This window comes from Mastigoproctus giganteus, chromosome 8 (genome assembly GCF_048544385.1).
Source record: "Mastigoproctus giganteus isolate SK-2022 chromosome 8, ASM4854438v1, whole genome shotgun sequence".
In the NCBI taxonomy this organism is placed as follows: domain Eukaryota; kingdom Metazoa; phylum Arthropoda; class Arachnida; order Uropygi; family Thelyphonidae; genus Mastigoproctus; species Mastigoproctus giganteus.
The window spans coordinates 223,131,879-223,159,620 of record NC_143582.1 but is presented as its reverse complement, the minus strand read 5'-3'; the positions used below and the strand labels follow the sequence as shown (position 1 = coordinate 223,159,620).

The following is a 27,742-nucleotide window of genomic DNA, read 5'->3' as shown; positions in this document are numbered from 1 at the left end:
CTAGCTTGGTCCAGCTCCTGCTCGGTAATGCGGTAAGTTGTCTCTTTGTCCTTCCACTCTTACATTTTATTTCAATTTTCTCTCACTTATATTTTCTTTACCTTACTTTGTTATCTCTGCTTCTGTCGGATCAGCCATGAAATGTACTTCACTTATATGCCACTGCTTTGAACCCAGCTTCCATACTCACTCACTTCAAAATTTCAGCAATGTTTCACTGTCTTAACCACATGCTACATATATTTCCTCTGTTTCTTAGAAACAGAGATCTTACTTCTTGCTGTCCTTCCTTTGGTTTTGATGGCAGATCCTTGATGAAGATGTTAAAATCATTAGATCTACAGCATTAAGTACATTTTTTAACATATTTTTATTTTATTTCATATTCTTATATTTTTTCGTAATTTTTTTTCATAGCAATACAAATTTTAAAATTCAATTCAATGTGTGAATTTTTACAAAATGTTTTGAGACTGTCATAAAACAAGTTATATCATTATGAGAATTTTTAATTATTCTGACTAATATTTTTGTTGAATAAAAAAAAAAAAAAAACCTGGATATTTACCTACTAGCAGCTATACTTGGAAAATAGCACAAATTATTTGTATCAACTCTTCGATTAGATTCTTCAATAAATAATCTGCTTACATCATATGCTCTGATAGAACTTGCTCCGGTCACAGTTTCAGAAAAATGAGTGTAGACAGGAGAACGGGTAGTGGATTCTAATCTCTTTAACTGCCGGGATGTTGGAATGTAAACTTTCTGAAAAAAAAAAAAAAAGAAGACATAACATCATTTGTACTGACTAATATATGCAGGTGTGTGTCCTTGAAACTGATGTTGATATTTATTGAGTGAATAGTTCATTAAAATACAAGAAGAAAAGTTTATACTCAGTTTGAAGTAAGAGCAATGGGTTTTGAGTTCGAGCATTAAACAGATTAGTGATATCATTTAAGCTTCTAGTGTTAACATCATAAAGTGGGATATACAAATCAGATTGTTGCACAAAATATTATGTAAATTGTGATACTGTACTTTTTATATTTAAAATTTACAATAGAGTTACCTCAATCTTTTTCCATAGGGGGGACTTCTCTTCAAACTCTCCAAATCTGACATCTATTTCTCATGGTTTAAAATGATTAAAATTATATATACTTCATTAAAATTTATTTTCGTTAAAATGAATAAATGTGTTCAATCCTCTAAGCTCATGAATGACCAGACACCCCCTGGGATCATAGCTGAAGGCCCCAACCTGACCCCAGACCTATCCAATTCACCATGAAACCTTGAGCAACTGAAGGATATTGTGTCAAAGTTTTAAAATAAACGCCACTGAAAATCATGGAATATACTAAAATATGATGAAAAATAATACCTAAAAACAAGAAATGATTTACTAAAAAATTTTCCTTCTTTAAGGGACAAAACTTTTTGACATACTGTTGTGATCACATACTGTTGGGCAAAATGTGTGATGAAAATGTGAGGCTGCAATGAACAGATTGTTGTTGTGGTACAGTAACTTAATTACATATATGGCAAATAGAAGAGCATTAACATTAGCAGAAAATGCAGATATTCACTTTGTGTATGGTGTATTTGAAGGAAATGCTAGACTGTATGTGAAGGAATTGCTACAGCATCATTTTCCAACAAAGAAAAAACTTAACTAGTGTGTTTGTCAACATCTATTTGAGGGAATCAGGTACGGTGAACGGGCATCATGACTGAGGCTGGGTCCCAATCATTTACTCCTGCTGTAAAATGCTACTGAGTTTCTAAATTCTCTTCAATTCATAGCTAAATTTTAATCAACAAACATGTATTGTTCTGGATTTATTGATAACCATGTACAACACAAGTAAAATTATTCAGATACTTAGTAATAATTAAAATAAAAACATTTCTAATTAAAGTAGGCTTTTTCCTAACAATTGCTTTTCATAAATTTACTATTATATGCAAAATCATAGAAGCGGAATTGACATCACTAATCTGTTTAACGTTATTAACTGAAAACCCGTTGCTCCTACTTCAAACCGAGTGGCCTTTCTTTCTTGTATTTTAATGGGCCATTCCCTCAATAAATATCAATGTTGATTTTAAGGATACTTGGTACATTATTAAGATATATGCACATCATTCACATTTGTATACACACATACACAGACAGCATAATCACTAAAATGTTATGTATTTATAAACTTTTATTTCAGGAAATGAAAATGCTGCTATGCAGCTGTCTAAGAGCAGGGATATGTATACATTTAGAAATAAATGTCAAGGCATTATCAAAGTAAGAACACAATGAGAAATGAGCCGTAGTTAATGAAAAGAAAACTATATCTTTTTTGCTAATGAGTGGTGGAGGAGAGAGAGAGAGAGATTATAGGAAAACCTTCTTATAATATCTCTCTAATTTTAATAGGATTAATCTTGCTACTATGGCCAAATTAATTAATTTTATATCAAAGAAGAAAAAACAAAAATTATCACCACAACAATGATAAACAATGTTACTATGGACTTTAAACATTGAGACACATGATAAGAGTTGGACATGCTAAGCATCATTCAATTAGTTTGTGCCTGTGAACACACACACACACACGCTCTCTCTGCCTTCATTCCTGGGTGTCTTCTCTGCACTCATTCTGTTGCAACAGGTACAGAGAAAGAAACAAGGTCAGCAAGGGGAACAAATGGCTTCATTTCTGCAAAGACACTAGGCACCTGCAACAGATCTGACTGAGGTGTTTAAGGCTTTGAATGCATTGAGTAAGCTTGATGCTGATGGCATCCTGCCTCTTGAGTAAACTATGCACATGAGATGACATAAATTTAAATTCAGGAAGGATGGTTGCAAGCTACATGTGCAGAAATTTGCCTTCAGCCAGTGGGTGGCTGATTTCGGGAACAAACTTCCATCTAATGCTGTGGAAGTGGGTAGTTTGAATAAAGAAGTAGACAAACTGTTAGAAGAAATGGAGAGGTCATATGGGAAGTGCCATCGTCTTTTTTTTTTTTTTTTGTTGATGCTGTATAAGCTTGCTTTCTTGCATTGTTTGCCACCATTATACTAATATGCTTGGACAATGTGGTCTAAGAGACATTAATCCACCATAAAATTGACAACTATAAGAATAAACATTTAGTTTCAAGTTCTCTATAACAGAATAGTGGATGTCAGTTGGCATCATATGAAAAAGTGCAGGGCTCACAACTGATACATATGTTATTCATATGGCAGCCTTATTTCCAGTCCCTATGTTTGGCCATCTAAATAAAAATAGCTGTTTTTGCCTTATTGAACAAAATATAAACATTAACCATCAACACATTATCAAATTATTTTCCATATCTGCTAATGGGAGCATGCATATCCCTAGGGGCAGTGTTGTTGTCATAAAATAAGCAGAAGGTATACTATGAATGTTACGAAAAGCTGAGAGTACTGTGCATATCAGGTTTGTCAGTTATGCTGTGCATATCAGGCTTGTTGCTAATCGCATAAAACTATAAGTATTCCCTAAGAATCAAATTTTATATAAATTTATTTTTTTAATTTTCAATAAAGATTTTAATATTTGTTTTTTCACGTCTTTCAAAAACCAGAAGGTATATGCTATTCACCTAGAGAAACCCAGAGGGTATACAGCTTATACCCTCCACTATAGCCCTCCTAGGAGCTACCACATTTTTAAAACAACTGCTGTTAAGACTGCTGCAACTCATACTTTTATAATTCAATTTGTTTGTCTTAAGCAATATACAATTTATATTATTAAACTGAGTACTACATATAGGTCTGGAAGCCTCATTTTAAGAAGGCTACAGAACTGTTGGAACTGGTGCAGAAAAGAGAGCAATGAGATTATTGAGGGAAACAAAAGGGGGATTATAAACAAGAGGGATTATTGAGGGATACTCTTAACAAGAAAGGGCTTCAGTTTTGCAAATTGCAGAATTGCTTGGAAACTAAGCACGTGTGAGAAGACCTGATTGAAGTGTTTAAGGTTTTAAATAGATTGAGTACACTAACAGAGTCTCTCCACTCGCTGTCTCATAGACATACTGTTTCTGCTGCATGCCTCTTCTACAGATACTTTCATGGGCACTGTTCTTCTGAATTGGCTTCTATAGTTCCCGCTCGCTCTTTCAAAACAGTCCGAACACGTGCCACCACCAGCCAACATCCATTTACTGTTCAACTTCAAACTCACAGAACCAACTTTTCATCTTCCACGTCTATTCATTCAGCTGCCGTTTTCTGGAACAACCTTCCTTCATACGTATTTCCTGAAAATTACAGTCTACAGAAGTCAATGTCAACAAATATCTTCTTTCGTCTTCTCAACCTCCAACCCAAGCATGGTAATAAGTACTATAGGTTCTAATACTTCTCGTGTTTGGGGTTTACATAGAAAAAAAAAAAAAAATGCTAATGGCATCCTCATATCTTACTACCAAAATTGGAAAAGAATGGCTCTAGGACAAATGGGCAAAAATTTGCTTTCAGTCAGAGATTAGCATTAGAATTAGTAGAGTCATATGATGCAAGAAAGCAAGCTTATGCAGCATCAGCCAAAAAAAAAAAGCAAAAAAAAACTTCCATTTCACCCCTCCATTCGTTTGAAATACCTGTCCAGCTGAGCCTTAAATTTATTTAGGCTATCAACTTCCACAACAAGGGATGGAAGTCTGTTCCACCAACCAACTACCCGCTGGCTAAAGGCAAATTTCCACACATCTATCTTACATCTGTCTTTCCTCAATCTGAATTTATGCCCTCTCAGGTGATTATTCTGAGCAAGAGGAAGAATCCCATCGGCATTGAGAATGCTCAAAACATTCAAGGCTTTATACACCTCTATCAGATCACCTCGCCGGTGCCTAGTCTCCAGACACTGTAATTTGCAAAACTTAAGCCTTTCTTCGTAAGAGCAACCCTTTGTTCCATTCATTAATCTTGTTGCCCTTCTCTGTACTCGTTCCAGCAGCTCTACATCCTTCTTCAAATGAGGTCTCCAGACCTGTTTACAGTACTCAAAGTGTGGCCTGCCCATTGCCTTATAACAAGGGAATAATCACCTCCTTATCCCTGCTAGAAAAATTCCTGTATATCATTGACAAGACACCATGAGCTACTCTTGCAACCCATCTGCACTGCTCAGAAAACTTCATATCTGCCTGCATAATTACCCCTAGGTCCTTTTCATTCTCTACCACTGTAGTGTAGTACCACAGAGTTGATAGTTGCTCTGGGGTTGCTGTTTCCCATATGTAATACTTTACATTTGTCAATGTTAAACTTCATTTGCAACCTCTCAGCCCATCTGCTCAACCTTTCCAGATCCTGTTGCAGCAGCATAGCATCAGTAGTCTCCCTAACAACCCTGCCAACCTTTGTATAGTCTGCAAACTTGGCCATTAAGTTTGCTATACCATCATCAATATCATTTATAAATACAGAAAACAATAATGGACCCAACACTGAACCCTGAGGGACTCCACTAATAACATTAGTCCACGATGAGCAGTGTCCATTGATTACCACTCTCTGTCTTCTCCCCCTCAACCATCCCTTTATCCATAGCAGTAATTTGCCTCCAATGCCACACTGCTCCAATTTGTGCAGCAGTCTTCCATGTGCAACAGTATCAAAAGCCTTTCTAAGATCCAAATATATAATATCAAAGTTATTCCCTACATCCAGTTCTTTTGTGACTGCATCATAGTATCCAATCAAATTGGTCAGGCAAGACTTTCCCTTAACAAAACCATGCTGTGTCCGAGCTATAACTGAAGTCTTGTCTAGATGATCCTGCAATACTTCTTTAATCAGTGCCACCATTAATTTTCCAGGAACAGAAGTTAAACTCACAGGTCTATAATTACTTGTGTCAGCCTTTGATCCTCCTTTGTGAATTGGGGTCACATTTGCACATCTCCAGTCTATGGGTACCTCCCCTGAGTCCAAAGAAGCTCTCATAATTATGGGTAAGGGTTTGCTTACTTACTTTGCTGCCTCCTTTAATATAACTGGATAGATCCCATCCACCTCAGGTGCCTTTCTTGTGTTTATCTTCAACAATTTCTCCTCCACTTTACTCTCAGTTATTATAAGATTATCTAGCTTACTGCCAGAGATGGATACACCTCTGGCATTCCCCTCGCTGAATAACTCCTCATGTGTGAATGTCAATGCAAAATATTCATTTAGTTTGTTAGCTACCTGAGCTGGATCATCAACAGTTGAACCATCGATATCAAGTGGACTAATCTGATTCATCCCTTTCCTTCTAGAGTTTACATAAGTAAAGGACTCTTTGCTGTTTTTCTTTGCATCCTTTGCCAAAGATTTCTCGTAATCTGCCTTTGCCTGCCTAACCTCTTTTGTAACTTGGTTACGGACCAGCTTATTTCTGTCATAGGCTATTGTGTCACATGTTAATTTATATGTATCCCATGCATTTTTTTTCTCTGCCATATGTCTCATTAGTTCATCTGACATCCATTTAGGCTTAAACCTTGAATAATATTTCTTAGTTGGTATGTAAAGCCTAGTAGCTTCCAAGATAAGTTCTTTGAATGCTTCCCATTTTGAATTTGCTGTTGGTATTATTGAAATAAACTTCCATCCAGTGTTGTACAAGTGGATAATCTGAATAAATTTAAGGAAGTGATTAAGGAAATAAATTAGAGTGAATGGATAGATAAGGCAGATAGTTTATTTATTATTATTATTTTTTTTTATTTATTCATTGATTTTTTCCTGGTTGATGCTGTATAAGCTTGCTTCCTTGCATCATTTGCCATTATTAATACTAATTGTGGCAAAGGATGCAAAGATGTGAACTCTAGAAGGAAAGGGATGAATCAGATTGGACCACTTAACATAGATGGGTTGACTATTGAGGATCATGCTCAGGTAGCTGATAAACTGAATTAGTATTTTGCATCTACATTCACACATGAGGAGTTATTCAATGAGGGGCGTGCCAGAAGTTTGTCAAACTCTAACAGGGAGCTAAGTGATTTTGTAATAACTGAGAGCAAAATGGAGGAGAAATTGTTGAAATTAAACATAAAAAAGCCACCTGGTGTGGATCGGATCTATCCAGTTATATTAAAGGAGGCAGCAAAGGAAGTAAGCAAACCCTTGCCCAAATTATGAGAGCTTCCTTGGACACAGGGGAGGTACCCATAGACTGGAGATGTGCAAATGTGACCCCAATTCACAAACGAGGATCAAAGGCTGACAAGTAATTATAGACCTGTGAGTTTAAATCTGTTCCAAAAAAATTAATGGAGGCACTGATTAAAGAAGCATTGCAGGATCATCTAGACAAGACTGCAGTAATATTTAAGACACAGCATGGGTTTGTTAAAGGGAGGTCTTGTCTCACCAATTTGATTGGATACTATGATGTGGTCTCAAAGGAACTGAATGACACAAATAATTTTGATATCATATACTTGGATTTCAGGAAAGCTTTTGATACTGCTGCATATGCAAGACTGTTGTACAAATTGGACAGGTATGGCATTAAAGGTAAGTTGTTACAATGTATAAAGGGATGGTTGATTGGGAGACAACAGAGAGTGGTAATCAATGGACACTGCTCTTCATGGACAAATGTTATTAGTGGAGTTCCCCAGGTTTTGGTGTTGGGCCAATTGTTGTTTTGTATATTTGTCAATTGTATTGATGAAGGTACATCAGTTTTAATGTCCAAGTTTGCAGATTATACAATGGTTGGCAGGGTTGTTAATGACAGTAAAGACACAATGCTACTCCAACTGGATCTAGATAAGTTGGGAAAATGGGCTGAGAAGAGGCAAATGAAGTTTAACATTGACAAATGCAAAGTACTGCATATGGGTAGCAATAACCGAAGAGAAACATACCAACTGTGTGGTACTACTCTCAGGGAAGTGGAAAGTGAAAAAGACCTGGGGGTAATTGTGCAGTCAAATATGAAGTTTGCTGAGCAGTGCAGATGAGCTGCCAGGGCAGGTCATGGAGTCCTGTCAACGATATATAGGTATTCTGCTAATAGGGACAGGGAAGTGATTATCCCATTATACAAGGCAATGGTCAGGCCACACCTAGAGTACTGTGTACAGGTCTGGAGACCTCGTTTTAGGAAGGATGTAGAATTGCTAGAACGAGTACAAAGAAGGGAACAAGGTTAGTGAGGGGAACAAAGGGGTGCTGTTACGAAGAAAGGCTTAAGTTTTGCAATTTGCAGCACCTGGAGAGCAGGCACTTGCAAGGTGATCTAATTGAGGTGTATAAGGTCTTGAATGGGTTGAGCAAGCTTAATGCTGATGGGATTCTTCCTCTTGTTCAGATTAAGAACCTGAGATGGCACAGATTCAAAGTGAGGAAAGACAGTTGTAGAATAGATGTGCAGAAATTTGCTTTTAGCCAGCGGGTAGTTGATTGGTGGAACAGACTTCCATCTTTGGTTGTGGAAGTTGATAGCCTAAATAAATTTAAGGCTGAGCTGGACAGGCATTTGTAAGAAATGGAGGGGTGAAATGGGAGCATTTTTTTTTTTTTTTTGGCTGATGCTGCATAAGCTTGCTTTCTTGCATCGTATCCCTCTACTAATGCTAAATTCTAATTTTACAGAAACTGCTAACAATACTGTCAATTTTTCTCTAGCAAAAAATTACCCCCCCCGCCCCCTTTTTAATGTAAACTCACCTGTAAAAGGTAGTACAAAATTCCTAGTGGAAACACAGCTGATAAAAAAACAGGTGTCTGCAGAATGATGATGAGAAGTGATGATACAGCTCGGAATCCCTGGAGAAGAAGCATACGAATATTGAATCGAATGGTGATGTCAGTAGTATCAATATCTTTGGAAAAGCGATTTAATATCCTGCCTAAAGGTGTGGTATCAAAAAATGACATTGGTGCCTGAAGCATGTGAAGAAGCATTTGATCATGGAGACGTTGGGATGCTCGCAAACATATTAAATTTATAACCACATTAGAAACAAGAGTGAAGAATGCTGGAAAGAAAAAAAAAAATTAAAATGAATATTCAATGTTGAAAGAGCAAAAACATTACACTACAGTAAATCATATTTAACCCGATGTTTTCATAGAGTTCACACCTTTTGCAACTTCAAGGGAATTTCTTTGGAAGTATTGTAAAACTATGAATTTCTTAATCTACTTGGTATATTTTATAATACAAAAAAAAAAAAAAAACCCTTTAATTAATATTTTTTTTGTGAGAATATATTACTTATCCAGTAAAGACTACATAATATAAGAACCAAAGAAAATTAAACAGGAAGTGGAATAACCATAACTCAGCAGCCAGGATAATTTTATGGAAAAGAATAATAGTGATCATAAATTGAATAAATAAACAAGCAAATGCAAAACTGAATGTTATTTCCACCAGCTTGGCAAGATAATTTGAACCACAATGGAGGAAAAAAAATAAATCAATAAAAAACTAAATGAAAAAAAACTAAGTAACAGAAATAAACCTGGATATTTTGTAGTAACCAATACATGGAGAGACAGAACTGAAATTCAAGAAGCTTTACAGGAGGGGGGGGGGAGCACAGCAAAGGAAAAGTAAGGAACAATGAAAATGGTACTATCCTTTGAAGCTATTGGTGCCACTGGCAGCAACAAGCTAAATAATTCTATTAATATATTGTCTGAAATAAAATATTAATTGAACCATAAGAACCATTGCTAACATGATGTAACAACACAAGGTCACAACTGCCACTAGCCAATTTTTTGTCTCTACTATGTCCATGACCAGATGAGGTGTGCGAATTTCACAGAACAAAGAAATCCATTTGCTGTAAATGAGGGGAAATCTGAGATGCACCTACAACATTGTCAGTTTTAGATCTGTCAGTGTATACTGCACAGGCATTGCAGTTAAGATTAGAATGGGCTGCATGCAACTGTTTGATATTGGAAGAAGATAAAACATCCTTCCACATCAGAGAAAGTGGATTGGCACTGCTCTTCATGGACTAATGTTATTAGTGGAGTTTCTCAAGGTTCAGTGCAGGGCCCATTGTTGTTTTCAATATTTATCAATGATATTGATTAAGGTATATCAGGCTTAATGACTAAGTTTGCAGATGATACAAAGGTTGGCAGGGTGGTTAACAACAGTCATCAGGATGTGCTACTGCAACAAGATCTAGGAAAATTGGGCTGAGAAATGGCAGTTGAAGTTTAACATTGACAAATGCAAGGTACTGCATATGGGTAGCAGTAACCCCAGAGTAAGTGATCAACTGTATGGCACTACACTCAGGGCAGTGGAGAATGAAAAAGACCTGGGGGTAACTGCAACCAGACATGAAATTCTCTGAGCAGTGCATACATGCTGCCAGGTCAGCTCATGGGGTTTGTCAATGATATACAGAAACTTTGCTAGCAGAGATAAGGAGATGATTATCCTTTTCTACAAGGCCATGGTTAGGCTCCATCTTGAGCACTTTAAACAGATCTGGAGGCCTCAATTTAGGAAGAATGTGCATGTTCTTGTTTATACTCTGGCAGGACCATCAGGTCAGTAGAGTTTACAAAAAATCGTCAATGCAAACATTAATCATATTTAGTAGTCATGGGCTTGAACCCCGGTGCACTCAAAGAGTGAGTGCTATGCACTCTCGCTCCCGACCACTCAGCTACATCAGGCCTATCTACTGGAAAAGGTGCAGAGAGAGAGAAGGCAACCAGACTGGTGAAGAGAACAAAAGGGTGCTCTTACCTAGAAAAGCTTCAGTTCTGCAAATTGCAGTCTCAAGATTAAGGACCTGCAGTGAGATGTGACTGAGGTGTTTAAAGCCTTAAATGGATTGAGTAAGCTGAATATTAATGGAATTCTCAGACATAAACTTGCTGAGACTACACACGTGAGGGCCTAAATTCAAGTTGAGGAAGGATTGTTGCAGGACAGATGTGCGCAAGTCTACCTTCAGCCATGTATACTTTGCAAGGCTTCCATCTGTTGTGGAAGTGGATGAGTTGAATAAATTCAAAAAAGAACTAGACAGCCTCTTGGAGAGTTATACAGATGGGTGAACTGTGTAGGTGAATTTTTTTTTTTTTTTTTTGGCTAATACTATAACTAAGAGTAATAACAGGTGCATGTATACTTGCATGTACACAAATGCTAGAAGTATAGAAAAAATTTGATGAATTTGAAGTGCTGATCAAGGCATCAAAGGCAGATATTGTTGGGATATCAGAGACATGGTGTCACACAGATATAAGCAGTGCAGAATTGGAATTTGGGGAGTACAATGTGTACAGTAAGGATAGACAGGGTAGGAAGGGAGAAGGTTATGCTGTTAGTTAAGAAACAAAATCTAAGGAAGTGCATCCAGTTGACATGGATGGACAGTGCAATGCTGAGTCTGGTGTGACAGAAACACTGGGAAACGGAAAACGAGAGTATGAGTGTGTTATAGGCCTAATGACTCTGATGAGTAGAATGAACAATTGTGTAGAGAAATAGAGTGGGCCAGTAAATCAGAATGTCTTGCAATGGGAGATTTTAACTATCCAAATAGTGACTGGAACTTTGGTTGGTTACTCGCACGCTAGCAAGACTTTTATGGATTTAGTGGAACTTGTTTTCTTCATTGACATGATCGAGAGGCAACCAGAGGAGTAATACTCTTGATTTGATTATCAGCAGTGAATATTCATGCATTAAGAATTTTCAGATAAAGGAACCACTGGGTGACAGTGATCACAAGTGTACTGATGTGGGATTTACTTAAAGATGTAATTAACATCAAGGGTAAAGGGAAGGACATTTGCTTTCATAAAGATGACTACAGCAGTCTCAAGACAGTTTTTAAATTCAATACAGTGGGGTAAACTGATGATGTTACCAATGGTGAATTCTAAATAGGAAGCCTTCAGGGACTTAATCTTGGAGGCTACTAGCCTTTTCATACCAACTAAGAACTGTTCAAGGTTCAGGCCTAAATGGATGGCAGATGAATTAATGAGGCTCATGGCAGAGAAGAAAATGCATGGCATGCATATAAATTATCAGGTGACACGGAAGCCTAAGACAGATATAAGCTAGTCTGTAATCAAGTCACAAAGGAAGTTAGGCAGGCAAAGGCAGATTATGCAAAATCTTTGGCAAAGGATGTAAAAAAAAATAGAAAAGAGTTCTTTTCTTATGTAAACTCTAGAAGGAAGGGGTGAATCAGATTGGTCCACTTAACATAGATGGTTCGACTATTGATGATCTTGCTCAAGTAGCTGATAAACTGAATGAGTATTTTGCATTTACATTCACACATGAGGAGTTATTCAAGGAGAGGATGCCAGAAGTTTATCACACTCTAACAGGGAGCTAAGTGATTTTGTAATAACTGAGAGCAAAGTGGAGGAGAAATTATTAAAGTAAAACATAAAAAAGGCGCCTGGGGCAGATGGAATCTATCCAGTTATATTGAAGGAGGCCGCAAGGGAAGTTACCAAACCCTTAGACATAATTATGAGGGCATCCTTAGATTCAAGAGAAGTTCCCATAGACTTGAGATGTACAAATGCATCCCGAGTTGACAAAGGGGGTTCAAAGATTGACAGAAATAATTATAGACCTGTTAATTCAACTTCTGTTCCAGCGAAAATAATGGAGTCACTAGTTAAAGAGGTGATACAGGATCATCTAGACAAGACTTCAGTAATAGTTCAGACACAGCATGGGTTTGTTAAGGGGAAATCTTGTCTGACCAATCTGATTGGATACTACGATGTGGTCACAAAGAAACTGGATACAAAAAATTATTTTGATATCATATACTTGGATTTCAGGAAGATTTTTGATACTGCTGCACATGGAAGACTGCTGTAAAAATTGGAGCAGTGTGGCATTAAAGGAAAGTTGCTGCAATGGATAAAGGGATAGTTTTTGCTGTTATTTGGTTTTTAGGAGCATTAGCAACTAAGGCCATATTGCTCCGAGGATATGCGGTGGTCATTCCCTGACCTTTCCGCATCCTCCATATTTGGCGGTCACAGGCTCGAACCCAGGTCTAATCAAGAAGCGTCTGCTACACACTGCTACTCCTGCCCACCTGGCTACGGAGGCACCTAAAGGGATGGTTGAGTGGGAGACGGCAGAGATTGGTAATAAATGGACACTGCTCTACATGGACTAATGTTATTGGTGGAGTCCCCCATCGGTGCTTGGCCCATTGTTGTTTTGTGTATTTATGAATGATATCGATGAAGGTATATCAGGCTTAATGTCCAAGTTTGCAAATGATACAAAGATTGGCAGGATTGTTAATGACACTAAAGACAGTATGCTACTGCAACAGGATCTAGAAAAGTTAGGCAGATGGGCTAAGAAGTGGCAACTGAAGTTAAACATTGACAAATGAAAAGTACTCCATTTGGGTAGCTGTAACCCAACAGAAACGTAGCAACTGTGCAAAGTACACTCAGGGAGGTGGAGAATGAAAAAGACTTAGGGGTAATTGTACAGTCAGATATGAAGTTCTCTGAGCAGTGCAGATGGGCTGCCAGAGCAAGTCATGGAGTTTTGTCAATCATATATAGGAATTTTGCTAGCAGAGACAAGAAGGTGATTAACCCTTTGTATAAGTCAATGGTCAGGCCGCACCTTGAGTATTGCATACATGTCTTGTGGCCTCATGTTAGGAAGGATGTAGAGTTTCTAGAACGAGTACAGAGAAGGGCATGAAGGTTGGGAGAGGTATAAAGGGGTGAGCTTACGAAGAAAGGCTTAAGTTCTGCAAGTTGCAGCATCTGGAGACTAGGCATCTACAAGGTGTTGTTTCTTTGTTATTTGGTTTTTAGGAGCATTAGCAACTAAGGCCATATTGCTCCGGAATATGCGGTCGTCATTCCCTGACCTTTCCACATCCTCCATATTTGGTGGTGATGGGCTCGAACCCCAGTCTAATCAAGAAGCGTATGCTACGCACTGTTGCTCCTTCCCACCTGGCTACGGAGGCGCCTATCTACGAGGTGATCTGATTGAGGTGTATAAGACCTTGAATGGTTTGAGCATGCTCAATGCTGACAAGATACTTCCGCTTGGTCAGATTAAGAACCTGAGGGCCATAGATTCAAACTGAGGAAAGACAGCTGTAGAATAGGTGTGTGGAAGTTTGCCTTTAGCCAGCAAGAAGTTGATTGCTGGAACAGACTTCCATCTGTTATTGTGGAATTTGATAGCTTAAATAAATTTAAGGCTGAACTAGATAAACATTTGGAGTGAACAGATGGGTATTTCACCCATCTGTGAAGGGTTTTTTTTTTTTTTTTTTTTTGGCTGATGCTTTCTTGCATCATATGCCTCAACTAATGCTAAGTTCTTTACATAAAATGTCATTTTGGCCATTATCATGGTGCCGACTAAGAGAATAAGTGACAGTGGTACTAATAAATCTACCAAGAAAAGGAAAGTGATCGAGTTGGATAAAAAAATTAAAATAATATGGATGTATGAAAATGGTTAAACATTAACAAGTATCAAGCAGAATTCAGACTTGTCAGTGTCAACGGTGAAGACAATAATAATGGACAAAGATAGAATACAAGAAGGGATCAGCACCAATGAAGTCAACTATAATAACCAAGGCTACAAAATACATATCAGTTTTTACAGTACAATAACATATGTTTTTTCATCCTTTTATGTTCTCTTCTTATGCGCCACTCTGGCTAATGCAAAGTTTTTAATTCTAAATTCTAATTCTAATTCTAAATTTTAATTCTAAAAATATATAACTATTTTCCTATATATATAACTAATTAATTGAAAAATATATAACTATTTTTCTTCATTCTTCTGAGGATATTATGTGGTTTTTTTAAATTTTGGTATACCACGGATATAGTCGCAATATTTTATTAGTCATTCCCGAGTTATGTAAAACTCAACTTATGCAGGAAGTCCTGGAATGTATCTCTTACGTATGTTGGATTAACCAGGAAATCGATTATCCGGGATTTTTTTTTTTTTTACCATCTATCCCAGAAAAATCGAGAGTCTACTGTACAAGCTGCTGTATAAGCTTGCTTTCTTGCATGCAGTGGGATAAACATATAAATGCCATTTTGAGAGAATTTTAATGAAACAATTGTTTAGAAAATTAGCCATACTGAATATTAAAGTATCTGTTATCTGAAGTCATCTGTTATTCTGAGATTTTATATTTGTCCCCATGGTTCCTCTTCCTCTTTCCCTCACCTAAAAGGGAAAGACATCTTCCTCATTCATTTTACTTAACCTCTTTAGTGCTTCATACACCTCAATCAGATTTCCCCTTAGATGTCTAGTTATCAAACTTTGCAGACTACACCTTCTAAGCTATTCCTCATATGTACATAGATTTGATTTTCCATCATCACTAATCTGGTCACCCTTCTTTGAACCTTCTCCCGAAGTTGTTTCATGTGCAGCCTTCAGACCTGAAAACAATATGCTGTCTAGCCATTGTCTTGCATGTAGGGTTATCCCTATATGGTGCAATTTTCCCTACTAGAAAAGGTCCTACAAACTTTGTGCTTCTCCAGTTGCCTGTTTACACCGCATGGAAAATTATGTCAGATTGAATCATACCACCTAAGTCTCTTTTTGCTTTGAATTACTTTTATCTCTTACCCCCCCCCCCCTCACAGCTTATATTTAACTCTAAGGTTTTTGTTCCACAAATGCATAACCTTACATTTAAAATTGCTAAACTTTAGCTAACATTTTTGGACCATATATGCAACCAATCCAAGTCATTTTGAAGCATCATGGCCTGGCTCAAATTGTTACCTGCTCTTCCCACAATGAGACCAACAGCAAACTTTGAGAGCTACCCTTGGATACCCTTATCAACATCATTTATGAAGGACCTAACACCAAGCCCCAAGGGACCCCATTCATTATACCAGGCCACACTGAAAACTGACCATTTATGGCAACTCACTGTTTGCTATCCTTTAGGCAGCTTGAAATCTAGTAGTAACTAACTTCTTACAGTTTATATAACAGCTATCATGAAGCACAGTATCAAAAGCTTTATTGAAGTCTAAGTATATAATGTCAATACCCACATCCAACTGATTAATTACTACATCATATTAATTTATTAGATTGGTCAGGCATGACCCCTCTTTAACAAAACCCAAGATGGGAACTATTCAAGATACCATTCTTGAGAAAAGAATGATACCTTGAGTAATCTCGAGCTAGTCCTCAATTGCATCTTTAATTACAGACTCCACGATCTTACCTATCACAAAAAGTCAAACTCACTGGCCTATAGTTACCAACTCCCTCCTTTTTAATACCACACCACTTTGTGAAATGGAGATATTAGCACTTCTTAAATCCAAGGAGATCTTTCCTGTACTCTAATGAAAATCTCATTAAAATTCCCCATGGTTTAATACACTCATATGCAGCATTTTTAAGGCTAACTGAATAGATACTATCCTTCCTGAAGCCTTGCCCCCTCCCCCCCTTGACCACAGCAACTTTTCTAGCAACTTATTTTACAGCAATTTGACTCCTTAACATTTCCCAGAAACTTGCACTCACTTTTGACTGTAAATATTATTGAGAAGTACCTGTTCAACTCATCTACCATTTCTGCTGGGCTTTCTATGGACCTTCCATCACAACCAATGACGGGACCTATGTAATTTACTCTCTTCTTTTTGTACTCCTATATGAAAAGAACTCCCTATTCCTCATTCTTAGCTCTTTTTTGCTAGTGCCTTCTCGCAATCAGCTTTCACCTATTTTATCCCATCAGTGGCTTTGTTACATATTCTCTTTGTATGGGAATTATGCCCATACAAATCAGAATCACATGATTGTCTGTTAACTGCCCCATGGTAGTTTCTTTTGCTCAATTAAAGTCTTGACCTCACCTGTCATCCATTTTTGCATTTTATTTTTATGGAACTTGACCACTAGTACAAATATGCTTGTAGCTTTGAGAATTCTCCTGAATATTTCCAAACATATTTGTATTTGGCACAATACAGTACTCTTTCTAGTTAATTAAGCCCAATCTCTTTAAAAGCACTATAAAAAAATATCACAGAGAAATAGAAAAGTTAAAATCCACCTTGAAGAGTTAGACATTTAAATAAATTAAGATGTAAATAATATTTTAGAGAATTAAAAACACTTACTTTCACCACCTGCTAAACCACCAAACACTCCTAGTCTCAAATTCCGAAGGTCAGTGTCATACATGTTTTCAGGATCAGCAGCATCATCACTCCATGCACTCAACCACAGGCTAGAACCAATGTTGAAGGCATAAGAAGCAGCAAACCCAAACACAGTTATCAAGGTTCCCCAATAACCAAGTGCTTTTATATAATTAATATACACTTCCCATTTGACCTAGAATTTAGAATTAATTGTATTAATTTAAAAACAACTATCCATTATATTAAAAAAATGAAAGTATTACAATATAAGAATATTAGCTAAATAAGGAAATATCAGTTGACAAAAAGCAGAATTTACTATCTTGGGATAAAAAAAGATATTCTGCCAAAAAGTTGACAAAAAGCAGAATTTACTATCTTGGGATAAAAAAAGATATTCTGCCAGACCAAGTAAACTGCAGCCATAAGTTAACAAATAATGTAGATGTGGCAGGAAATATAATCATGTATTATGTATCTTGTAAAGAATAAAGCAATTGACCCATGTGGTTTGGTTTTCTAGAATTTTTATTTCCTTAAACTGATAAAATACTGGGGAATGTATCTCAGATTGAAGAAATATAAAATTTAATTATCCTAAACATACATTTTGTGGCTTTTATTCTGTTCTGCTTCTTAAATGTTAAAAGGAAGTCTACGGTCAGTCGACTTTACTTAACTAACTAGAGATATTAAATTACAGAATCAATATACATATTTAACGTTTGTAGATATTTAACATTTTAGTGCCCTCTCACCTCCACTGTTCATACTAATAATGGATGATACAGTAAATGCTGTGGAGAAAAGGATTGGGGCAGATAAAATGAAAGTGATGATGTTTGCAGATGATTTGTTGATTTATGGGGATGGGGATCAGGAGGAGGAGGCACAGGAGCAAGTGGAAGTTAGGTGGAGGAGGCAAAGAGATACAGGTTAAAGTTTAGTGATGCTGAAGGCAGAAACACGCTATTATCACATCATGGGACTCTCGTCGTGTCACTATTTAGTATAAACTGTGATGTCAGGCATGGAAGGAGCATTACTGTAACATAGGGTTACCAGATTAAAAATTTGATCTCAGGGTACTCATCTCGGGGTAACTTATGTTTTGGGTATTCATTCCTCGTTTTGGGGTACTCGCATTATATTTTTAAAAACACTAACAATTTTAATAACGAATATTTTATTTCTATATTTTGTTGATTTTAATAAGCTCATGGAATGCAAAATTAGTCAAATTTTAATCGAATTATAGCCTGTGCTTTAATGCATTTAATTCGGAAAATTTTATTTCAAGAGTTATAAACACTAAAGGAAACTTTTTTAAAAAGTTTCCTTTAGTACACTACTAGCCTCGCCAGCAGACTGTTTACAGTCTGCTGGCGAGGCTAGTAGGGGCCAGACGTGTTCAAAGCCGCTAAGTGGATTTTTCTTATTTATTGATTTGAAATTATTGTTTTTCTAAAACTTTTGATTTAAATTTAGTTATTTTGGTTATATTGTCTTCGGAGATATTGTCTCCTTGTCGAACTCCTTTCTCGATTTTAAATTTCCTACTGTCTTTGTCTAGTCATTATATTGACAGCTCTTTTCAAAAACAGACTAACAAAAATATATAACAATGGAGAAATGTCATAGAAAGGATTATTTCGATCATAAAGTTTCACGGAACACAAAATATCACATTATGTGGATCATCCAACAGATTGTACAAAGATAACAACGGAAACTTTTTAAAGATGGTTGAACTGTTAGCAGAGTACGGCACCGTTATGAGAGAACACTTAAGGAAAATCACGAATAGTGAAATTCATCAACCTTATTTGGGCAAAAATATTCAAAACGAAATTATTAATCTGCCAAATACTGCAATTAAAGAAAGAATTGTAAGAAAGTTGAAAAAAAGTAAATATTATCCTGTAATTGTCGATTGCACGCCAGATTTCTCACATACTGAGGAAAAGACAATAATAGTTTGTTTTATAAATATACTACCTTTTCCAAATCAAGAAGGAAAATATATTGAAATAAGTGAACATTTTTTAGGATTCATAAATATAAATGATAGCACAGGTAAAGGAATGACAGAAAAAATATTTGAAGTTTTACAGAGGTATGATCTTTCATTGTGTGATCTAAGAAGTCAAGGATATGACAACGGCTCCAATACGCGAGGAAAACATAGTGGTGTTCAGAGTCGCATATTGTCCTTGTATCCGAGAGCGTTCTTCGTTCCGTGTTCCTCTCACACATTAAATTTAATGGTTAACGATGCAGCTACCTGTTGTGTAGAAGCTGTGTCTTTTTTTGATATTGTACAACACCTTTACACTTTTTTCGCATCATCTACACAGAGATGGAATGTTTTAAAACAGCATATTAAAGGATTAACCTTAAAACCTCTTAGTAATACTCGATGGTCCAGCCGAATAGATTCGCTCAAACCATTAAGACAGTGGTTTTCAACCAGGGTGCCGCAACAACATTCTTGGGGTGCCATGTAATTTGGATTTAAGTTACTTAAAGTTATTATTATTTATTTTTTTTAATTTGTATATTTATTTCATTATAAAAAGGTGTATGGTATCATATTATGGTATCACATTGTACCACATCTTTTTAATTTTGTGGTGATCTATAATTGATCTTTATTTAGTACCTCTATATAAAGAATAAAATTATTATATAGGTATATTTAAAAGGTTGAAAACCACCGCATTAGGTATTTCTTTTGGCCTAGGGGTGGCGTGAAAAAAATTACTGGGACACTAAGGGTGCCATGAACTGAGAAAGTTTGGGAGCCTCTGCATTAAGATAACAACTGGAACAAATAACTGAAGCTTTGGAAAGTTTTGTGAATGTGCAACAGCCAATCGAAACTTCAACAATTACCAAAAACAAATCTGGAGCAAACGCCTTGCTCAAGAATATTGCAAATTTCAAATTAATTTGTTCATTAATTATTTGGTATGATATATTAAACAACTATAATAATTTATGCACCAACATCGAGCCATGATGATGAAGAGGTTGAAGAAATGTACACCGAAATTGAGAGTCTTCTAGATGAGCAGAAAACCCGCTACACTATTATTATGGGGGACTTCAATGCTAAGGTTGGGAAAAGACAAAAACAGCGCAGAAAGGGGAACTATAGGAAATTTTGGAATTGGTGAAAGAAACAAAAGAGGTGAAAGACTTGTGGAATTTGCAGAATCTCAAGGATTGTCAGTAATGAACACTTTTTTCAAGAAAAGAGTGAACAGAAAGTGGACATAGAAGAGTCCAAATGGATTAACAACTAATGAAATCGATTTCATCCTCACTAACAGAAGATATATTGTGAATGATGTTACCGTCCTGAATAAGATAAATGTTGAAAGTGATCACAGAATGGTAAGATGTACACTTGATATAGATGTAGGAAAGGAAAAAACTGACTCGAGTAAATAATACAAAGGTCTTTGAGATAACAGAAGAGGAGAAAAAGCAGTATGTACTGGAACTTAATAACAAGTTTGAGGTTCTGCAGACTGATCAGGACCAAGATATCGACAAGGAATACTACAACTTTCTGAAAGTGATAAAGCCCAAGAAAACTATAGAGAAAAAGAAATCCAAAGAAGAAAAAATTAGCCAAGAAACACTTGTCACGATGAACCGAAGACGACAAATGAAGAGCAAGAAAAACACTGACAGGGAGAAAATTGAGTATACTGAGTTATGCAAAGCCATTAGAAAGAGACTCAGAGAGGACATAAGCAGATTTAACACAAGAAAAGTAGAACAAGCATTAAGGGAAAACAAAGGATTTAAATCAGCAGCCATGAGCAGTAATACAGAAAGACAAATGATACTGAAACTGAAGAATAGCGATGGTGTACTTATGAATAGCAGAGAAGGCACAATTCAAATAGCAGAAGACTACTATAAAGAGTTATACAAGGAGTGAAGAAATGATGCCAGCAGTGGGGAAGATGGATTACAAATTAGTAACACATAACAACATACCTGATATCCTTTCTGATGAGGTAAAACATGTGTTGAAGAAAATGAGGAATCAGAAAGCCCCGGGGGAAGATGAAGTTACTGTAGAGTTGTTAAAATTGGGAGGAAGAGACACGACACAAAAACTGGCAAGACTCTTCACAAAGTGCATTAGAAAAGGTGTGACGCCTAAGCAGTGGAATAATGCAATCATAGTTTTGCTGCATAAGAAAGGAGATAAATCAGAAATTGGAAATTATAGACCAATTAGCTTGTTATCCCACATCTACAAGTTGTTCACAAGGGTCATTACTAACAGATTAGAAAGAATACTTGATGAGAATCAACCTTCACGTAATATCACAGCTAATGGAGAAAGCAAATGAATATAAAACACCATTATGCCTGGCATTTGTGGATTATGAAAAGGCATTTGACTCCATACAGCATAAGGCAATGTTTTTGGCACTGGAAAGACAAGGCATAGATACCCCATATATTATGATTTTGAATTAAATATATGAGAGTGCTACCTCCTTTATTACACTAGACAAAGACAGTAGAAAATTTTAAATCGAGAAAGGAGTTCGACAAAGAAACACAATATCTCCGAATCTGTTTACTGCTGCCCTTGAGGAAGCTTTCAGAAGATCAGACTGGTCGCAGAAAGGAGTCAATGTGAATGGAGAGTACCTAAACCATTTATGATTTGCAGATGACATTGTGGTCATAAGCCACGATCCCAAAGAATTAGAGGAAAATCTTAATCAGTTATGCACAGTTAGTAAGGATTTTGGACTAAAGATGAATATGGCTAAAACAAAAGTAATGATGAACAAGTATGCCACAGAAAGGGAAATAATGATTGAAGGAACAGTAATTGAAAAGGTGGAGTCATATACTTATCTGGGACAAGTTATTAGCTGTAATAATGATAAATGGCTGGAAGTCAAGAGAAGAATAAATTTTGGATGGATAACATTCAGGAAATATAGTCACATACTGAAGAACAATATCCCAGTTTGTCTGAAACGTAAAATAATGAACCAATGTATACTCCCCACCATGACTTATGGAAGTGAAACTTGGGCACTCACCAAAAGAATGGAAGAGAAGCTGAGAACTACACAGCGAAGAATGGAACGAATTATATTGGGAATCAGACTGTTAGATAAGAAGAGAAACACATGGATTAGGCAGCAAACTCAAGTAAAGGACATTCTTATCAAAACTAAAGAACTAAAATGGTCTTGGGCAGGACACATAGCTCGAAGACATGATGACAGATGGACTAAGAAAATAACAGAATGGTACCCAAGAGGAGCTAGAAGAAAACCTGGAAGACAAAGGCGGAGATGGATAGATGAAATACATTAGTTTGTGGGTAGTAAATGGATGGTCAGTGCTCAAAACAGAAGGAACTGGAAAGTTGCTGGAGAGGTCTTCATCCCGCAGTGGATTGAAAATGGCTGAGGATGATGATGATGATTAAACAACATAAATATAACAAGTAAAATTTTAAAAGAAGTCGGATTAAATTTAGAAAACACAAATTCGCTTATTGCTAGTTCGTTGCAATATCTTCATGATTATAGGTTCAAAGAAAAGTTTAAAAATATTTTGCTGGAAGCAGAAGATATTGCAATAAAATTAGATATTGAAAAAAAAATTTTAAAAATTAGAAAACAGAGATGAAAAGTAATGTTTCCCTATGAAAATAAAGATGAAGCAATATGTGATGAAGAAGAAAATTTTAAAATAACTTTTTTTTGGAACATTTTAGACCACACCATCACTGCTTTGAAGGCTTTGAAGGATTGTTTTGATTTGTTAGCGAAACACAATAATAATTTAAATATTATTTTGAATTTAAATAAATGTAAGTCTATGAATGACATAGAACTTTTAAAACATTGTATGAATTTAGAAATTCTTTTAACAGCAGAAAAAGAAAAAGACATATCAGGAATGGATTTGCTTCACGATATTAGATATCTTCACTGTTCATATTTGAATGAAGAAATGTCACCCGTGAAAATTCTCCAATTCATTTGTGATGAGCAATTAACATCTGCCTTACCAAACCTATTCATTGCTATCTGCATTTTCCTAACGTTGTCTGTCTCTGTGGCTAGCGCGGAAAGGAGTTTTTCGAAACTGAAATTTATTAAAACTCATTTGAGAACTATGAGTCAGGAAATATTAGACGGTTTAACAATATTATCAATTGAATGAGATATTTTAAAAGAACTTGATATGGAAGAATTGATAACAAATTTTGCAACAGTAAAAGCCAGAAAAGTTTTAATTTAGTTAAAAAATTGTTTTTTTGCTATGATTTTCAATAATTATTCTTATACTTTATAGACACAGCTTATATACTTCATTTAAGAAGTTTTTTTTTTGCTTTGTTTTTGAAAAATTACATTTATTATTATTATACACTTATTTTATAAGTATAATTTAAATATTTTATTCAAGAATTTTTTTGTTTAGTTTTCGAATAATTTATTGTTGTTATGTACCTTTTGTAAATAAAAGTTTGTAAATTTAATTTCATGTAAGATTTTTTAAATATGTTCTATTACAACACGCCCTTTTGTAAAATTTGTAAAGTTTAAAAATTTTAAATAAAAATAATCAGGTGCTGAAAACCAAACTGGCCTAGGGGTGCCACATACCCTCGAGCCGGCCCTGCTTGGGCATAAATTGGCTTATTAGTATTGGAGCTAGTAAGGATTTTTTGGCATCTCAGTAGGTTACATTGTGTTCGTTTTTCTAACACTATATTTTTTTCAAGTTTCCAAAGGGGACACACCTTGAATAGGCCAGATGTACTTTTTTTTTCCAGGTAGGACACTTGGGTGTTGTGGTTGTGCAGTCAATATTAGTGTGTGTGCAGTGAATCCACAAGTAGCACAGGCAGCTGTCCTCTGCAGATTGTCTGTGAGTGCCAAAACTTCTGGCAGTTGTAACAGCATAAGGGGTTTGGAATGTAGGATTTAACTTGGCAGTTAAGGTAACCTGCTTTGATCATTGTTGGTGGTTTGGGATTGTCAAATGTAAGGATTGTTCCTGGTGGGAACTAGTATATTGTCCTTCTTTGTCATAATATGACTCACATTGATGACTCCTTGATCTTGCAATCCTTGTTTCAGTTCAGCTGACAGATTGATTGGGTATTATTCAGTCATGACAGCTCTTGACATGTTCAGAGAAATAAGTGGTGAAATGGTAACAGAAATTCCACCAAATATTTTTAGTTTTTGTAGTTGTTCACTCTGTCGAGCAGTGGCAACTTCAACCATTGTGGAAGTTGATAGGTTGAATAAATTTAAGGAGGAACTGGACAGGCATTTGGAGGGAATGGTGTGATTTTTTTTGGCTGATGTTGCATAAGCTCATACATTTGCTTTCTTGCATCACATGCCACTACTACTACTACTGGCGCCTCCGTAGCCAGGTGGGAAGGAGCAGCAGTGCGTAGCACACGCTTCTTGATTAGACCGGGGTTCGAGCCCGTCTCCACCAAATATGGAGGATGCGGAAAGGTCAAGGGAATGGCCACCGCATATCGCGGAGCAATATGGCCTGAGTTGCTAATGCTCCTAAAAACCAAATAACAAACAAACTACTACTACTACTACCAGTAAGCCTCCTGATCTTAAACAACAACTGTCTTGGGAGTACCTATTGTGCTTTCTAAGCACTTTTCAAAAATGAATGTAGAGAGTTCCCCAAACAATTGTTCTTGAGCTGAATGAATAATTAGGAATATTGGCATTCCGATTCTGTCTGCATCAATCTTTTGATATTTTGCTATCATAAAACCAGATTTCTCTTTTGGTACAGTCATGGTTTGTTCTGTGCACCCAGTAGATTTCTGAGGTTTGGGAACTGTTTACTCCGTTTTACCCCGGAAGAGACCTGGTAACCTGGAAGGTAAGGAGGCAGGAGCAGTGCCACCTCTGTGACCGAACAGTGGAGGGTTAAAAGTAAAAAAGAAAGAATTAAGATTACTTTTCTCCTGATCAAGTAAAATGATTTCTTTACTGAATATTATTTAATTGATTTTTAGAATAACATTGAAAACAAGGAAACAATTTTATTCCTTCGAGAGAAGAATAAAATTGTTTCCTTGAGAAAGAGAGAGCACAAATTCGTTGGCAAAAACATTTGATCACAAAATCACATGGCACTAGGAGCCTGCTGGTATTTGAGGAAAACATCTTGTGACTAGATGTTTCCAATCTTATTAAATAGTTGAGCATTTACCTGTTCCTTCAGAAGCCAGAGTGCATTCCACAAAGAAGGTCAATCGTTTTTACATTCTATATGAGGCAAGCATTCTTTCCAGGATTTTGCACAAGCAGTTTTTCAGAGCAATTTGATGGTAATTGTTTGGAATTTTTGGATCCTTTCCTGGCCTGGGGAAGGCAGGCGCAATTACCTTATGTAAATGTCCAGAAACTGGTCTTCAAGATACATTCTCTCATATGGACAGGGCAACCAATTCAGATATTCAGTTTAATCATCTCGTAATGGATGTCATCTGGCTTGAAAGCACATGCCTATAATAGAGATAGTGCTGCTTTCATTTTCTATTCTGTGAAAAGCTGATTATAGGCCTCAGTTATTTGAAGACTGCTTCAAATGCTGCTTTTCAACTTTTTGTTTGGGGAACAGAAAATCAGGGGGTAAGACATCTTGGCAGAAACTTTAGCAAATGTCTCTCCTAGAGCATTTGCAGTTGGGTCTGCAATTGCACACCCATTATGCTCTAGGATCACATGGTATGCCCAGCACCTAGATGTACCTGACATGGCACAGCCATGTGCAGTTCTCTCTGCATACACATGAATGCTTAAATACTGTTATAGTAAGCATTCACAGCATTATGGACTTCGGATATTAGTCTTGTTCTTAGCCTCCTCCATTAAACAAAGTGCTAGTATTTTTTATTTTTATTTAATTACACCAGGTGATGCAAGTCATCTACCATTTGTTATTGATTGGAGTGCCATAGAGGCTTGGTCATTCCTCAGTGGAACATAAATGCCACCACCTTGATGCCTGCTTACACTTTACACTGGTTTTCAGGGTGATCACCTGCTGTTATAGTAGGCATGCATAGTATTATGGACCTTACACATGAGGCATACACCTCGTTATGAACAGTGACACCACCATGAAGGTTTAAGCAGTTGAGTTAGTTGTAAAATGACTGGACTTTGTCAAGATTCTCTGCACTTAACTCAGAAACAAGAATTGAATTTCAGCTCTCTCAGAGTTTGAGACAGCTATAACTAGTATCACTGAAAGTTAAAGTTAGTCTATAACAAACTTCAGGGACAATTTATAAATATTCACCATAAATCAGATAAGCAAATTGTTTTAATGTAGAACAGAATTAATTAAAGCTGATTTTCTCAAAAGAAAGCAGTGAAGCTACTTACACAGCTCTGTTGAATTCAAAATTCACAAAATTTTGCATATGTGATCAGCAGTGCTAATTGTTACAGTGATACTTTCTGAGTTGGTTGCTTATTTGAGTTGTTTAGAATATATGCCCAAGTAGCTAAGGCCACAAAGCATCAGTATATCGATGTCTGTAAACTTGAATATATTCTAAAGTCAGCATTTACCTGTTTCTGCGAGTCAAAAGCCAAAATTTGGAGATAATACCCTTTCTCGAGATTGGTACTTACTGGTGGATTTATAACCCTTAACAAAGAATGATTAACTTGATCATGGTGTGAAAAAAATACATATGAGTTTCTATTGTTCTTAGCCTCTACTTATTGTTCGGTTTCTTAAAAGACATTGTTCGTTTTCTAGATAAAGCAATGTCTTTTACGCACAGATATTTTAACTTTTTTTATTCTACTGCTATTGGAAAAATATTAGCAGCTCGTCTAAAGATGAGATGATGATTTGTGTATTGTATAATAAACTTGGCCAGTGTTTCATCAGTGTTCAATATGAAATTCACATGCTATGTTTTAACTCAATACTTATTATGTTTCGTACAGATGACAACGGTGGGGCTGAGACAGCATTTAAATTCTATACAGTGGGAACAACTGATGATGTTACTAACAGCAAATTCTAAATGGGAAGCATTCAAAGAATTAATCTTGGAAGCTACAAGGCTTTTCATACCAACGAAGAAATATTGTTCACGGTTTAGGCCTAAATGGATGTCAGATAAACTAATTAGACATGTGGCAGAGAGAAAAATGCATGGGATACATATAAATTAACAGTTTTTTTGTTTGTTATTTGGTTTTTAGGAGCATTAGCAACTAAGGCCATATTTCTCCGGGGATATGTGGTGGTTATTCCCTGACCTTTCCACATCCTCCGTATTTGTAGGGCACGTGCTTGAACCCCGATCTAATCAAGAAACGTGTGCTACGCACTGCTGCTCCTGCCCACCTGGCTATGGAGGTGCCTAAATTAACAGGTGACACAGAAGCCTATGATAGATATACACTGGTCTGTAAACAAGTCACA

The 27,742-nt window shown here is 36.4% G+C and overlaps 1 protein-coding gene across 1 annotated transcript in view; it reads right to left on the bottom strand.

The window, feature by feature from the left end:
• LOC150082363 (multidrug resistance-associated protein 1-like) overlaps positions 1-27,742 on the bottom strand; it is a 266,340-nt gene that overhangs the window by 74,685 nt on the left and 163,913 nt on the right. The window contains exons 19-21 of the mRNA XM_090379234.1: positions 17,213-17,429; positions 8,732-9,042; positions 569-768 (exon numbers count right to left, since the gene is read on the bottom strand). Coding sequence (XP_090235360.1) covers positions 569-768; positions 8,732-9,042; positions 17,213-17,429 — 728 coding nt within the window. The remainder of the gene's footprint in view (positions 1-568; positions 769-8,731; positions 9,043-17,212; positions 17,430-27,742) is intronic.